The 17,014-nt window shown below is 34.3% G+C and overlaps 3 protein-coding genes across 4 annotated transcripts; 1 reads left to right on the top strand and 2 right to left on the bottom strand.

Annotated features, from left to right (window-relative positions):
- Window positions 1–2,217: 2,217 nt before the first annotated feature.
- LOC108469910 (peroxidase 16-like) lies at window positions 2,218–4,010 on the bottom strand. Its single transcript, XM_017771022.2, has 4 exons — window positions 3,614–4,010; window positions 3,322–3,522; window positions 3,063–3,228; window positions 2,218–2,988 (listed from the first exon to the last, which is right to left on the bottom strand). Exons 1-4 carry the CDS (start codon window positions 3,824–3,826, stop codon window positions 2,573–2,575), a joined length of 996 nt encoding a protein of 331 aa, XP_017626511.1. The 5' UTR covers window positions 3,827–4,010; the 3' UTR covers window positions 2,218–2,572.
- An 844-nt stretch (window positions 4,011–4,854) lies between these two features.
- On the top strand, window positions 4,855–8,553 carry LOC108450993 (uncharacterized). The gene is made up of 3 exons (XM_017748744.2): window positions 4,855–5,492; window positions 5,891–7,627; window positions 8,057–8,553. Exon 2 carries the CDS (start codon window positions 6,032–6,034, stop codon window positions 7,280–7,282), a length of 1,251 nt encoding a protein of 416 aa, XP_017604233.1. The 5' UTR covers window positions 4,855–5,492; window positions 5,891–6,031; the 3' UTR covers window positions 7,283–7,627; window positions 8,057–8,553.
- On the bottom strand, window positions 8,234–12,428 carry LOC108450969 (E3 ubiquitin-protein ligase MBR2-like). Of its 2 annotated transcripts, none has more exons than XM_017748735.2 (6): window positions 11,768–12,428; window positions 9,347–10,555; window positions 9,196–9,246; window positions 9,027–9,125; window positions 8,742–8,909; window positions 8,234–8,630 (listed from the first exon to the last, which is right to left on the bottom strand). In XM_017748735.2, the coding sequence occupies exons 2-6, from the start codon at window positions 10,529–10,531 to the stop codon at window positions 8,475–8,477; spliced, it is 1,659 nt and encodes a 552-aa protein (XP_017604224.1). In that variant the 5' UTR covers window positions 10,532–10,555; window positions 11,768–12,428; the 3' UTR covers window positions 8,234–8,474. The 2 variants fall into 2 exon arrangements, with proteins under 2 accessions (XP_017604224.1, XP_017604211.1); XM_017748722.2 differs by having other exon boundaries at window positions 11,776–12,428.
- Between the last annotated feature and the right edge of the window lie 4,586 nt (window positions 12,429–17,014).

Here is a 17,014-nt window from a genome sequence, read left to right as displayed (position 1 = left end):
TTGAATTGAATATATGAAATGTATGGATGTTGAAATGAAAGAAATAATACATGTTCTGAAACTACTTGAAAGGGATAAAATTTGTTTGAATATTGGGTTCCAGATGGATATAGGTGATTTCCCAAATGAAAAAAGTTTCTGCATGTGTTGCAGAAATAGATAACCCAGACAGTTAATCTGACAAAAGCCTTCTCGAGAATATAAAGTGGATAGGATTCGTTCCTGATTCACTATAATACCTCAAAGTGGATAGGATTTGTTCCTGATTCACTATGGTAATTTAAAGTGAATAGGATTTATTCCTGATTCACTATGGAAACTTAAGGCGGATAGGATTTGACCTGAAAAGGTAATCTTGATTCGCTACAGTTATATGATATATGATTCATTATGGTAACCTAAGGTGGATAGGATTTGACTTGAAAATATAATCCTGATTCACTACAGTTACATGAGATGTGACTCGAGAGAGTGCTTGACGATTAAACGTCCTAAGGGTTATTTCTGAATATGAATTGATGGAATATGGAAATGTACGTTTTGAGTGTACTGTTGAAAAATCCATTGGAACTCCTATGGTTCAACGAATAGAATATTTGATATGATACGAGAATTATAATATAAAAAGGATGTTACATGAAACATGAAAATGAATGCTAAACGATATAAATTAATTGAAATTATTTTGAAAATTTTGGTAATGCCTCATATCCTATACTGGTCTCGAGTACGGGTAAAAGGTGTTACAAATCATATTTTACCATCCTAACTTAATTTGAAATTTTCTCGAATCAAATTGAGTGATATTTAATTCTATTCGAATTGAATTGAATATATTTATTTAAATTAAATTAAAAAAATATTTTAGGTCTTTGTAATCATTGTCACCCCAGAGTAATCAAATTTATCCACCGTAATTAAATTTGTTATTAACTTTTATCCCTTATAATTTATTTATTAATCTTTTATGGGATTATCAATATTTCAATTTTAGCAAAAATTTATAAAGATTCAATATGATAAAATTATTCGAGTTATTCAAATTCAAAAATCAAACTCAATTTGAACTCGAAATTCGAAAAAAATTCGAATTAACTCGAATAACTCGATACATTTAACTCACACGTAGTCTTTTCTACACCAGTCTAGAACAAAAGATATTAGTAGCAAGAACTCTTATCTTGTTGACAATATCTATCAGTTTGTCTGAGTATTCTTTCATTGATTTAGACTTCTTCATTTGTAACCTCTCAAATTCTTCAGTTAAGTTCAACACCTTCATGCTCTCTTGATCCTCACACCTCCTTAATAATCAACTTTCTTTGCTAATCCAAAACCCACAATTCCATTGAATATGGCTAGTGAGACCGAAGCATAAAGACAAGCCTTTGCCTTAGCCTTCTTGGTGGTTCTCTCCTTGTGTAGTTTGATCTGGTTCATAGTAGGATTGTAATCAAGTAACAAACTTTTAACAACTCTCCTTAAAACTTAGTCTTATTAATAAAAAATACTTTGTTGCCGTTGAGACACTTATAGACTTTGGTGTGCATTGTAAACGGGTTATTATGTAATCCCATCGACTTCTGTTTTTTTATCTTTAATGCCTGTTGTTTCTCTGTTTATTAACACTTGTATGTTTTGTTGCAGTATTATGCATTTGATATCACTTATTTTATGTCCTCTCTTGATTGCCACCTCTTGAATTTGTTATGGAATAACTAAGTACTGGGTAAATACGCTTTCTTCTTTGCTTCTTCTGGGCAATGGAGATTATGTTGCTGGGTAAATTTCAGATTTAGGTAATTGTTCTTTTGTTGTATGCATAGTATAGTTTTTCTTGTTTGCACATGAAATGCAGTCCAAGTTTTTTTTCTTCATTTTGGATCCCATTGTTTCATTTTTCAGCTGAAAAGCTGGAGCAAGCAGAGAATCAGTTGGCTCACTATCGCATTGCCCCACTAGGACCCCCTCGGAAGAAGGTCAATATAGTTTCTGTAATTTGTATAGTTGGCTCGAGCTATTTAGAGGGTAGCTTTTATCTTCTTTTTAACTAAATGCGATGTGGATACCTACTTATGAGTTGCAGGAAGAGTCACAGCTTGCTAAGATTACCAGAGATAGTGCAAAAATAACTATGGAGCAAGTTCATGGTTTAATGTCACAGGTGACTAGCTATTTTGATTGGATTCTTAGAATTTCTCTATTTTGAAAACTTGGTTGGCATTTTTAAATCTACCCTCTTCTCTTACTTCAGATTTAACCATTACTTTTGAACTTTTAGGTTATCAAAAACATCCTTTTTTACTCTGTACGACAGTCGAGCAGGTCTCGGAAGGAGCAATCTCTTCCTAAGCCTATGGTTGAAGCCTGACCCTAACATCCTGCATTTTTGCAATGCAGCAACGGTTGAAATGATTACAGTTGCTGGTATTTCCTTTAGCTAGAGATAGCAGCTTTTACAAGAAAAAAAAAAGAAAAAATGAGTCCCGACTTCATAGTTTTGTAACTTTTTGTTCCCTTGCAAGTTACAACGTTTGTTTCTTAACACCAATGAAAGATGATGCCAAATCAATTATGAAATCTTGTTTAGAACAAAGCAATCATTCCTGATTTCACCTTGTTTTCCTGTCTTGACCCCTATTCTCCCAAGCTTGGTTATGGCAGCTACAAAAGCCTCTTCAAATGCAGTACTGTTGGATGCAAATAGGTTAACAATATTTCTAGATCTTGCATTAGTGAACAAAGACTGATCAGAGGTGAAAAGTCCCTTCCCTTGTTGAAGGTTAATGTAGTACATGTTATCGAATATTCGGGGCGTGCTTGGGTCCATCTCAATGGCCATTCTCGGGTCAACATTTTCCGGGCACATCTGCGAAAGCTGCCTTGCATATCGCAGGTTAAGTGTAGGATCAATTCTGCTCTTGCTTTTAAACTTGTAAATTCGTTTGGAGAACCGGCTGCAGTGTGAGAACCCAATTGTATGTGCTCCTACACACAACACAAGTGTATATTTATTTATATAGCTAATTGATATGATGGAAAAGGTGGAACAATTTTAGTACCTGATAGTGCAACCAGATCTGTAAGAGTGAGACCATGAGAGGCAAACATGGCCTTGAGCTTGCCTAACTTGAAATCTGGATGAGGGAGATGATGACGCACGCTGGCTCTTGTTGAGATCCTGCCATCAAGTCTTCCCAATTCTACTGCATAAGATGGCCCTCCAGTCTCCAAAACAGAAAAGATTTGATTATTTGTAGCAGGCAGAGAGTATTAAAGTGGACAACGATGGATCAGATACCAGGTTTTATTGAAAAATACCAAAGCTATGACATCCCTAGTAGCCAGGGCTAAGATGTCAGCACATGAAACCTTGTTACGGCACTGAGGTACACTATCGACAGCAGCCTTGGCTTTCATCACTGTGTCGAATCCATCCCCAGCTAACGAAAGATTATCCGTATTATCCTTCTCTGCACTTTTGTTCCATGAAGAAGCTAGCATCACCGAAGCATCACACCCCTTTCAACATGCAAAATAAATATGTAAGTGCCCTCTTAATCTGATTCTGATTAAACATAGAAAACAACGGTGGCAAAGGCAAAGGATAAACCCGGACGAAACAGTCATGAAAGAATAGTCTAAGAGTTGCTGGAGCTGTAACAAATGTCTGCTCCAACTTCTGTTTAACTGCAGATTTGACGATTGATTCAACGCCAGGACACAAGTTGTGATAGTAACCGACCCCGAGTTGAGCATGGCTCGGACTCAAAGTAAGGAGGAGAAACAGGAGTAGGCAAAAGAGACTCGGGGTCTGAGAACTCATTGTTTGAGACAAGACAAGATGTTATCAATCCATTTGATGTTGTTCTGTTAATATATTGCAAAGATGGATCCTTGAAAGAATCTTACACATAAGTCTAGGACAAGGGATTTCTGACAAGGACACTCTTTAGCACAAAGCTGGCATTTTTATGGGTATGGGAGGGAAGGAGGTGTTTAATAAATAATCAATAATTAATTAGCAATGGATTGGATTTGCTTTTGTTTTGTAGTAGAAGAAGGTATGGTTTAGTGGGGGGGCTCACTTCCTTTATGAATGGTGATGCGCATTATATTTCATTCTGTTATTTTGTGTTGTGTGGACATGTGATGTGAGTGAGAGTCTGTGTGTTTTCCCAACATGAAAGCTTAGAGAATTTAGTTTTAGTGCTTGTACCACTCTATTGGACAGACAAGCATATTATAGTTTGAAAAAGTTAAAGAATATAAAATAAAATCATGGTCATGCAGCTGAAACTTTTCTAAGATATTATATTTTGTCTCCTTCGTTAAATAAATAGGTATATTATTTTTATACTTTTATTAAAAATTTTATTTATTTTTACTATTAAAATTTTATCTATTATGTCAATATGAAGTACATGTAATACGTTGTGTCATTGTCTAATTATTTCATCTATCACACCATTTTTTTTATAATCACAAGTATCTTTATCTGTTTTAAGGTTTAAACTTAGTTTTTTTCGGATCAAATGTAATATTTAGATAAAGTTTTTTCAACAATGTTGACTCTCATATTCGAATTTGATCTAAATATCAGAATAACCACACCAATTTATAATAGTATAAATATATAAATATTTTTAAAAAATTATTTTCTATTTAATTTAACCTATAAAAATTAATTTATTAATATTTTTAATAGAGGTACAAAATGCCATTTCCTAATACTTTTATGGAATGAAAGGAGAGGTAGGTCCTTCATGTCAACCTCATAAATATCAGGCACCTTTCTCCATCAACTTCAGTCTCCCACTAGTATACACTTCAACAACATAAGCAATTGCTTTCAAACACTTAAATAACGCTTAGCCATAACCCATACCTAGCTAGTTGCTAATACCTCCCTCCCTCTTTCATTCCTTTAGGGATAAAAAAGAACAAGGAAAATGCAATTTCTTGTCAAAGTAGCAGACACCAACGAAGAAACCTTCTCATACCACAATACATTCATTAACATTCATCAAAAAGAAAAAAAATATTTTTTTTTCTATTTTATGTTCATAAGATTGTCATAGAAGAGATACCATAGTAAATTATTTGATGCATAAATATAAACCAGAGAAAGAAGAAGTTTGAGCATCACTGGGACTGTGTTTGGCTTTAAAAGTCAAAGTCAACGTCAAAGTCAAAGTGGCATCACTAACTACAATATTACATGCACAACCTAGTTTTGAAGTTGAAGATATAGCAACACAACACAAACATAAACTCTAATCATTAATATAAAAATATTTCTTTAGGAGAAAAAAAAAAAAAACAAGAAGAAGAGAACAGAGCTGAATCAAGACACGGAAATTGAGATATTATTCATTCAAAGAGAAAATTCTCGAGAGGGAGGAGATCCAAAAAGAATCCAACAACGAGCTGAGTGAGTGGCTGTGGCACTCGATTTTTCTCTGCAAATTGGTCAACCGAGTTTGTCTAAGGTTAGCTCTTTCTCTTTCTCTCAATCTTTTAACCCTTTCTTTGTTTTCCTTCTCTTTCGCTCTTCATTCCCTCGAATTCCCCTGCTTCTGTTTATCCCATTGATATCTTTTTTCAACTTCAATTTCTCAATTCTCAATTCTATTTATTTTATTATTTTCTGAAACAACAACAACAACAACTCTTTGCTGGTTTTAATTGCTGCTGTTCGTTTTTATTTACTGCCTTGCTTTCGTTAAGTTCAGTATTAGGGTTTTGATTTATTCATTGACCGGTTAGGGTTTAGGGTTTTGATTTTGGCGAATGTGTGATTTGGGTTATGCATTATTTGGTTTATAGGTGGTTCAATTTGTATTCTCTTTTTTCATTCTGGAAACTGAAATACAGCTATGTGTCTTAGGAATAATACTGGGATGAATTGCTATTTTATTCTCGATACCCATGCAAATTGGTGAATTTGAACTTGTTGGGTGCTGGAGAAATTTGTAATTTTGGGTGGAAACGGCTTTCTGAATGGTGTAGGAGTCTGTTTTATTGAGCAATGCAACCCCAGCAAGGGTTCAGAATTGATTTAGCTGAATTGAAATCTCAGATAGTGAAGAAGATTGGGGTTGAGAGGTCAAAAAGGTATTTTTATGATTTGACTAGGTTTTTAAGTCAGAAGCTCAGTAAAAAAGAGTTTGATAAGTCATGTTACCGCTTACTTGGGAGGGAGAATCTGCCACTGCATAATCAGTTGATACGTTCAATGTTAAAAAATGCATGTCAGGCTAAGACTCCACCACCAGTTTTTGAAGCAGCTCCCGTGAAATCTTTGATACAAACTGCGAAAACTTCTCCTGCTAGAGAAGATGATGGACATCAACATATAGGGTCACATCCAAATACAGATAAATGGTCAAATGGTGTTTTGCCAGTGTCATCCCCACGAAAGGTTAGGTCTGGAATTCGGGATAGAAAACTCAGGGATAGGCCCAGCCCGCTGGGGCCAAATGGAAAGATTGTTGTTTCATATCAGTCAGTTGGGAAGGGAGACAATGGCATTAAATTGGGTATGGACAATGGGGATTTGACTCCATATGACTATCAGAGACCAGTGCAGCATCTTCTAGCAGTTGTCGAGCAGCCTGAAATTCAAAGAGAAGGTTTGGTGCATTCCACAGGAAGACCAAGGGTGCCTAGTAAAGATCAGAGTGAAGGAGGCTTTGTTGAAGATGGGGAGGAGGTGGAACAAATTAATCCCATTAATCTCCTCTCTACAGGTTCTTTGCTTGCACCACTTGGGATCTCATTTTGCTCAGCTAGTGTAGGTGGGGCCCGCAAAGCTCCTGCAGTGGCTAGCAGTGGTGGCTTCATTAGCTACTATGACAGTGGCGGTTTGTATGATACTGAGACATTGAAGAAACGTATGGATCAGATTGCAGCAGTGCAGGGCCTTGGAGAGGTTTCCGCAGAATGTGCTAGCTTGTTGAGTAGCATGTTGGATGTCTACTTGAAGAAACTGATTAGGTCATGTGTTGATTTGGTTGGATCAAGGTCAACAGGTGAACCGAGAAAGCACTCTGCCCACAAGCAGCAGCCTCAAGGCAAGCTTGTTAATGGTATGTGGCCAAGCAATCACTGGCATATGCAGAGTACCACCGGGCCCACAAAAGTTTTGCATGAGCAGGGGCAGCAGCGCTTAGTATCTCTGCTTGATTTCAAAGTGGCAATGGAGCTAAATCCTCAGCAGCTGGGTGAAGATTGGCCATGGCTGCTTGAAAAAATTTGTTTGCATTCCTTTGAAGAATGAGTTCCCTGCAAAAATTTGTTTATCATGAAGCTGTGATTGGTTCAACGTGCAACTGAAGCTCCTAGATCTTTTGGATTACTGACATGTACCGGATGGATCAGTCAGATAAAGCTCTGCCCTTTGCAAGATGAAATTATGGGTTTGAGTGTCAGGATGCCTGTACACCTGCTGCTGAGCCGGGATTGATCATATAATTATCTTTAAGCAACTGAAGTATGCTGCTTGAAAAGAAAGTGCTTACAAGTGGTTGCTCTGTCGTACGATTAGTAATTTTTGTTGGCTGTTTGCTGCCATTTCAACAGATCTCAAGTTTTTCTTGTAATTTACAGCCAATGAGGAGGAAAGGTAAAATTACTTATCTAAGAGATTCATCATTGCTCTGTATGTAATTTTAAAATCTGAGAATTGATTTGAGTTATTAATAAAAAATCGACATCTATTAAATTGTCCATTGTGGTTTATATTTAGATTTTCCCACCAGATGCCCCTGAAAATTCTATTTGTTAAGCTCTGATTTTATGTTCTTGTGTAGCTTATGTATATATGCATATAGAATTAACATTGCAAGTCTACACATTAGTTATGAGTTGCTCATGCTGAGCTTAAGAATGTCAAGCAGTGACTGTTCTTGTTGTAAAAAGGCAGTTCTTATTTACTAAAAGAGGCAACAGCTTCTCAGTATTTGGACCTGTTCTTTTGGAGTAGATACACTTACTAGTGTTGTCTTTTATTGTTGAGCTGATTTTCAGTACAATTGTTTTCTTGTTTTTGTAGGTACAACTGAGAGGCATGATCATGAAGGGCTTATGTTCGACATGAGGATACATCTGAGGTTTTGTGCTTGTCAATGTAAGCGCTTGAACTTTGAAGCAAGGGAGGATGAATGTAATTATATAAGTATTGTTTATATAGTAAACCTTAGGCAATTGTAGCAATTAAGAGAGAAAACACTTATCAATTCAAACAGCGGCACCAGCAGTAAGTGTACTTTGATTCACATTTGTTTTTATTACCAGTGAATTGAGTGTTCCTTCCAGTGCAGAGTCAGTCCAAGCGCATCTGCTTTATTTGTTTGGATTTGATATTTACATGTGATCCATAAAATTAAAATTTAAAAATGCTGAAGAGAAAAGCCATCAATTTTGTACAAAATGAAACTCAGTCTGTTGCTTTCTTCTATTCAAATTCCAACTCAGTTCTGAGGTGAACAAGAAGACTGCATCGCTTCTGCTGATGCTTTGCAAATAGGGCACCAATTCTTCACCTGCAACCACTGCTGTATGCACCCAACATGGTACCTATGTTCACACAGCAACCTCCCTACTTCATCTCCAACAACATACTCTTCCTGCAAAACCAAAACCGTTAACCAACAATGTTGGAACTGAAACCATTGCACTCACTAAATACCATAAGCCGACATCTCATTGATTGAGCTTAAAGTCACATAGGAGAGAACCTGGCATATACTGCATTTCACATCATCCTTTTCAACCTCACAGCTGACCTTTGCAACATCCTCCATAGATATTGCCTCGTAGATGCTTTTTTTAAGGCATTTTGACATTGCTTCTTCGGATAGTGCAGTGCTCACATTACCCATCCTCTCTTCTAGAGCTAGTAATTCCTATCATGATACCAACACGAGCTTAACTTGATACTTTACCTTTAACAACGAGAGCATATAGAATGGAGAAACTTAAAATGCAAATATCACACCACCAAAGTGGAAATTAAAACAAACCTCGTATGACATATTGTCTATATCCAATCTCATGTCTCTATGTTGGTCGTAAAAATTCAGGCCATTAAGGAACAAGCTGGTCTCTAGAACAAGTAATTGCTGCAAGACAGAAACAGAATCAACAAACAGAGAACAATCAGGCCAAGTGGAACACTTCAAAACTAGTTACCTCATACGTCAACTCTTCATCTTGTTCGATCCTCTCAAGAGCTAATAACACCTGTGTAAACATAAAATAATTGTAATAGATGAAGCTTTAATAACAAGCAAGTTATACGGCCATGCCTAAGACAATGCATTGAACTATAATGTTAATATACCTCTGCAATGCCATCCATATTGTAGCGCCGGAAACTATCCCCGGTCATTGAAGAGAGGTTGATGCCAGCTTCAGAAGGAATAGACGGTATGATACTGTGTAAACTCTCACTTATTCTACCTGCTCGACCGTAAGAAATAGCACAAGTTGAGCCAGTTTCTGTGGAAACAGGTGCATTCAAATCGATGGTTACAGCAGCTTGAGGCACTTGTGGCATGACCACAGGGGGCTCATTCAAAGTTAATATACTCCCATTGTCCTGGTTAGGGAGTCTCCCTCTACCATAACTACTGCTTGATCTTCGAGTCCTAATTGAAGAAGCAACACTGCTATCACTATTCGGGGACCAATTTCTAGCTCGCCTTGAATCAGAAATGGAGACACTGTGACTAGAAACATTGCTCCGTCCCTCCAAAGATGACCCACTCAACTTCTTTCCCTTAGTTGAAGAACTACCTTCTCCATCCGCATTTCTCTTTTTTACTGTGTCTTTCCTTCTGCTGAGGCTTGAATCCGAAGATGAACAACCAGAAGGAACAACATCAGAAATAGAGTTACACTTTATATTTCTCAAACTGTACCTGCTTGCGTTGGCACGAGTTGCCAGGGAAGCACTACGAGAGGCCAAAGTAACCGATGGACCAGCAAGAGCATCCTGGTTGCCCAACCCTGAACGCTGACTAAAGCTTCTCCTCGGTCTTGTGTTTGATGCTGTGCTAGAGCTTCCAACTTCCATTACTCTAACTTCCCTAGAAGCAGCATCATCGGCTCCGGGCTGCAACCCTCTTTGAATCTTTCCTGGTGGAGATATGAGCTCTGACCCTTCTGGCTCATCCTGAACACTACTAGTTTCAGATGAATCTGTTTCCAGCTGAGATGATAGCTTTTTCTGAGGATTCGTAGAGGATTTTCTAGAGTTGATAGGTGCAGAGTATACCCTAGAGGAGCTTCCAATTATTTCCTTACCAATCGATGAAGTGCGGTAAGAAGGCCTCAAAGATTTAGCTTTTTCTGAGCAGCCACTCAGAGTACCTTTCATTGAGTTCAGCCTGCCACTGCACCCAATTCGGTTGCAAAATTGAGCATTCCGTTCTCTGTTATTAACATGATCCTTCAAGATAATGCCAGAACCCTTGCCAGGTACAACAAGCCCATCAGCAGCTCTTTTACTAGTATATCCATCCATCTAGTTAACAAGTATCCTTTATATCTGGAAAAAATATCAAAATCAACATATCATATGGTAATGAAAAAACCGCTAAAACCATGAAATCCATAGGAGAGCACAAATGGTCATACACAATCCGACCTCAACATACCACTCGGTCCTTTCCACTAAAGCCGAAGTTTGTACCTTAAAATTATTTACTTTGGATATTTCTAACTTATAAACAAGTCAAGATTTTACTTTGTTTGCCATTAACATGATCATGACCGATCAATCAGCAAGGCAATTGTCGATTAGATTCAAGAAATTCCCAAAAGGACAGTGACAAGTAACAATAGTTAAAAGGCTATTCAAATTTGGGACCATAAAGGTAAAGCTTTGCAATCTATTTTCAACATAATATAATCCCTATCGCTGTAACATATGCCAACCCCTCCTAAAGGGAAAAAGAATGCAATCCATAAACAAAGAGAATTTTGCAGAACAAAGTCCTAAACTTAAATTAGAAACTCAATTCTATTTCAATATCTGCTTGACTTATTCACCAAGAAAGGAATTTTTATTTTTATTTACCTTGTATGAGAAACAAAGTATGCTAGAATTGCATGATAGGATTATGAAATCCCAAACAAGAAAATTCACAGAAAGAGTTGACAAAAAGAACACCTGAAAACTGAATGGAACCAATAAAGATAAGATAGATAAGCAAAAAAGGGGGAAGTCACCTTTGTTATCCAACGATCAAATACGTTCAAACAGAGAAGCTTTGAGATTTTTTTTCTCAAAATAAAAAAAAAGTAAATAAATAAATCAGAAAAAAAAAAAGAGCAAAACAAAAGGAGAGATAGTCACATGCTCCCAGTACTGTCTTTGATCCCAACAAAAGTGGGTTTTTTCTCTCTTTGGTTTTCGAAGGCCAATGTTTTGTTTGAATTGTTCTTCACACAATCATTTCAAATTTTTTTTTCTCAAAAAAAGAAGAAACTTGGTCCGTGATCTAAGGGTAAAAAAAAGCTGATCACCACATTTCTTCGTTACTTGCCCATCCCTTTCCCCTTACAGACCACCATATACCCCAACTTCTTCAAAAGACCAGAATCATCATCGACCCATCCAAATATATAAATAAAAAAATTTTAAAAAAAATCTTTCATATATATACAGCATATATAATATGTATGATCATGAAACAAAGGAAGACCCTTTTTTTGTGGGGGGCATATTACCAAGACCCTTACATGCCAAAGATAATACCTTTTTACCTATTTGATTGCTTCACCGTCTTCTGTTATTGATTCTTTGAATATACAAAGAGAAGGGGTTGTGAAGTCCTAAAAAGAAGATGAGGTTGAAGATGAAGATGGAAGCTTGGTGTTTCAACTTTATATTAGAGGCAGCCAACAGGAAAGGGAAAAAACAAGAAGCAAAAACGTGTGTGAAAGAAGAAAGAAAGACCCAAATAAATTGGCTGAGATTGTGAACCAAAACACCTAATCCTATTGTTATTCCTTTATAATCATTAATAAATGAAATAAGCAAATAATATTATTATTATGATTAAATAGTTTTTTTGAAAGGGAAACAAGCCATATATAAAGAAACAAAATAATGAAGAGAAGGGAAGGGAAGAGAAGAGAAAGAGAAAAGAGAGGCCTCTGTGTTTGTGCGGCCGACTGCTGCCTGCCGTCCCCTCCTAATACCAAATTGGGACCCCTTGTTTCTTTCCAACAAAACTTTCATTTTATTTATTATCAATAATATAAAAATGAGTTTCAAAGAACAATAAATTTTATTTTTGTGGACGGAAAAGGAGCAGAGTACCCAACCCCGCATCACCAGCTCAGCCCCCTTCCTCTTATTTTCTTCAATTTCCTCTTTCTACTCTCTATAACTTAATACTTTAATTCAGGTTTTATACTTTTTCAAATTACTTCAGGTAAATGTGTAGTCTTGTACTATGCTACATGAACTCTTGTTGGATTTTTTTAGTGTTTTTTTCAGTCAAATTCTATTATTAGTACTTATATTTGTATAAATTATGGATTTAATTTTGTATTTTAATGTGATCAATTTTAATTTCATATACTTTTTTCGAATTGATTCATTTTAGTATTGGTATTTTCTAATTCTTGAAATTTTAGTTATGATTAAATGGTAAAAGTTAAATTCTTCCATTGATTTTGTATTATGTGTAAAATTATAGATTTAGTATATGTTCTCAAGTTAAATCATCTTTAGTCTTTATAGTTCTCAAATTTTAAAATTTCAATTTTAATAATAACAATAAATGTTAAACTTAATTAATTAATTAATTAATTTTTATGAGTAATATATAAAAATAGCGCATAAATTTCAAATTAAATTTTATATATCAGGACACAAATTTTATTCCCCGTTTTTTGATATTGAGTTAATTGGTCATTAGCTTAATACCCAAGCATTTGTTTGTATTGTTTAAATTTGATATTCACTCTTAAACCGCAAACTAGATATTTGGAATTTAGTTTCATATCAAACAAGGAAATTTGGTTTGGAAAGATTTGATTTTAAATTCTAGTATTTATATTTCATTTTTGACTTTTTTTAACCAAATCTGATATAAGAAGCAAAGTATTTTATTTTTATTAAGGTATAGCATATGGTAAGCTGCATTTAAAATGTGGATTATATTCATGGCCGCCTCCTACCTCCTTTTCTTTTCTTTTCTTTACTTTACTTGCCTCAGTGTTGGAGTTATTATAATTTTAAATTATTTTGTATTTTATTCTTTTTCAAATTTAATCAATTTAAATTTAAATTTAGCTTAATCTTTTATAATCAAATTGAATTGAGTCTGATTTCATATCAAATCAATATATCTTCTCGTAGCTTATCTAACATTTTTCATTTCTTTTTTACCACTAGAATAGAGATGGTAATGCAATAATAAACTCCCCATAAAAATAAACTTCAATCCAACTTGAACTTAAATATTAATTTACTCTTACATATCTAATTCAAAAATTAAAATTATATTCGACTATGACATAATTTTTATTTTAATATTTTTATCAAAATAAAGTAGTATTAACTTTTTAAGTAGAATTATGGTATATATAAGGGCATTTTAACAATTATATCAAGGTAAATGAGTTTGTAAACCCCATTCAAGCACTTAAAAAGTTAGACCCGACCCATCACGTCCCCAATGGATTTTGTAGTCATCCCTATATTAGAATCTAATACTAATACTAATACTTTTTTCTTTTTAAAGGAAAAGGGACCCACAATTGCAATTAGGAACGACAATTTTGATTGGTATCAATGGTCAATCATCTAATTAAAAACACAAAAATTATTCCAACTACTTAAAAAGGTAAATGATTAACCTTATGTATTGACACAAGGTTATATCCTCTCTTTTTCAATTTATAAACTTATAATACCCAGAAACAAAACTATCGATTCATCAACCGCATCTACAATAATGATCCAAGTTTTGGACTTGTTTTATTTGCAAATTTTGAGACTTGATTTTGATTTAGATAGAAGAAATGCGACTAATCAACAAACAAATGATGGAATCATTCCATTGCAGTAAATGGTTCAAAATGTTGACTGGGGGTGTGAAAGTATTTGAATTGAATAAGAAAAGTTAGTCAATTTGCACTAACACATCTAATTCTCCACCAACTTTATTGTAAAGAAGAAAAATTACTACTCACTTAACCCTTTAATACAATAATGAATCCCCTTTCACACCTCACTCATCGATTTTATGCCACTTGTTGCTTTCCTTACCAAAAATAAAATTATCAATAGCTCTAATTATAGATTTTGTTATATGTATCTCGTTGTATAGGCTTCGCCCTCGTAATTTTACTGCATTTATTTCGATTGCACCAACATCAATACTTTGTCAAATTTAAGTTTCATGGACACATACATAAGATGTGTACAACTCCTTTGACATGTACCGCTAAAAATAAGTGTTAAGTCATTCTTTGCATGATTTACACGTGGACTTTGTTTAACTCTTTTTTGTCTCATATTCGCTTATCTAAAAGTTATTGTATCTTTTTAAGTGTTGGCAATGATAGGACCTATATCATACTCATGTTAGAATCCAGGTTAAGAGAGGATTACCTTCACCTATAAATACTTCACTTTAACCTTGGGTGAGACCTACATCATTAAAAACATGTCTTGAACTTTTCCTTGCATGGCTCACATGTGGACCTCACCTAGCTCTTCTCTATCCTTATCGGCCTACCTAGAAGCTACTATATCTCTTAAGTGGCCAACTATGATGGGACCTGCATCATACAAATGTCAAGACTTAGGTTAAGAGAGGGTCACCTTCACCTATAAATACTTCACTCTAACTTTGGGATGCAACCTTTATCTTCTTTACCTTAAGATCCTTTAACCTTCCTACCAGAGTAAAGACATCGTATGAACCATCACTTAAAGCCATTAATATTTATTATTTTGTTTCTTGTTAATTACTAAATTATTGAATTATTAATTTTCAAACTTGCAAATTAAGGATTAATTTTCTTAAAACATCAAAATAAAAATTGTAATCAATTGTAATGATGGAATTTATTTAGGAAATTTTAATTCCGTAGTGGGATATGAAAAGATTTGTGCAATATATCAATTTAATTTCTAAAAATATAAAATGAAGAATGAGGCATGAATGATTAAAATGGGGAAGGCCAGCTAAGGCTCAAGCGTGGCTATTGTTAAACAACACATATAATCAAAAAGTTATTATTATTGTATTTGAAGTTAAAGTTATACATTAATTAACTAATGTTGTTAGACAAAATGAATTTCTTTTCTTCAAAATATGTTCATTTCTCATTGATATCATAATCAAATTTGTATTAGACAAAGACCTTAGTGGACTTTTCTTTATCTTTCTCTAAACTCGGTGCTTACATTAATTAAGAAATTGATTTCTTGAAGAGGAAAATGAGATAAGAATAAATGACTTCGAAAAAGAAATAGCAATTTTATTTTTAAATATAATATATCAATTTTTAATATTAATATATTTTTATTGAGTTTGTCTCATAAATTAATTATAATTAGATATTAACTTAATTAAATAATACTTGAATTTTTTAAAAATAATAAATATTATTATAATAAAATTTTATGTACTTAAAATAATCAAATTCAAGTATCAACTCAAGATCAAATAAAATTCATATAAAAGACCTTTATCACTTTATTTATAGTTCATTTAATCAATAATTTCATTTTGTTGAGGGAGGCCGACCCTTCTATCAAAGAAGTCTTCGTTAGGTTAAGTTGTGCTTGGTGCACGACTACCTATCAAAGGGACATGAGCATCTACACATGGTAAAGTTCGAACCCTTGCCCCTTGAATGGAAATTATGGGCACATAAGGGTCTATTAGCTTTCGACATGTGACACTTAAAAGATTTCTTTAGAAAAAGAATCGTCCTTCCCTCAATAAAAAAGATGCCTTTTTGTTTGAGGGAGATTGACTCCTTTCATAATACCATTCATTCAGAATCAATTAACCTCTCAATAAATTTATGTTGTCTTCAAGTTAAGTATGAGGTTTTGCCTCTTAAATTTAATGAGAGTGTGAGTGATTGAGGCAAAATTCACAAACCGAGTATCTTTGAATTGGACAACATATGAAGCACAACCACCCACCAAAAAAACGCGAGCATTCAGGCATGGTATGATTTCAACCTTGCTGGTAAGTATATGCGCATATATTACCACTTGATGAAATGCGCCACACACAAAACTTTTCTACTTTATGAACCCAAACTCAAACACTCACAATTTTCTCCTTCCAACACTTGTATAAATATAAAATATTTTATTTCCAGCCATACAATGAATGTGACGTAATGATATATAATATAATGCAAGAAAGTAAAACTAGAAAAGAAGGAAAGAAGATGCGTGGGCGGCAATTGTAAAAGAATGAGAGGTGCAAGTCCCCACCTAATTGAAATAGTGATGATCGATGTAGCTAATAATTATATGTTTAGGTAAAGCTCTTAACTATATATTATTATAAGATAAAGTTTGGGCTATAAAAAGAGATGCATTTAAATAAATATATTCACTTCTTTTATCATTAAGATAACAATTTGACATTTATTAATAAATTAGTAATACAGGTTGGTTTTAGCCACTAAACGAACCAAGTGTTTTGCTGTTGATGTAGAAATAAGGTGTGGCATCTCCTCAAACAATTAGCGTGCTAATTTTAAGCATGGAAAACCTGCAAATATATAACACACAAAGTTAATTACAAATTAAGAAAAGCTAATAGCACCTTTTTGAAACTTACATAACAATTAAGTTGCCACCTCATCATCTCATCTCATTTCATTAAATATATATATAAAACCAGCTCCCCTTAGAGATATTTTAGAAAGTATAAAAATCATTAAGCATTGAAACTTAAGAAAGGAAATTTAGGTATTTTGTAATAAAAGTTAATTAGTGTTACCAGTAAATAGA

The sequence above is a fragment of the Gossypium arboreum genome, chromosome 7, assembly GCF_025698485.1.
Source record: "Gossypium arboreum isolate Shixiya-1 chromosome 7, ASM2569848v2, whole genome shotgun sequence".
NCBI lineage: Eukaryota > Viridiplantae > Streptophyta > Magnoliopsida > Malvales > Malvaceae > Gossypium > Gossypium arboreum.
The sequence above is the reverse complement of the archived record's forward strand: the minus strand, read 5'-3'. Positions and strand labels throughout refer to the sequence as shown.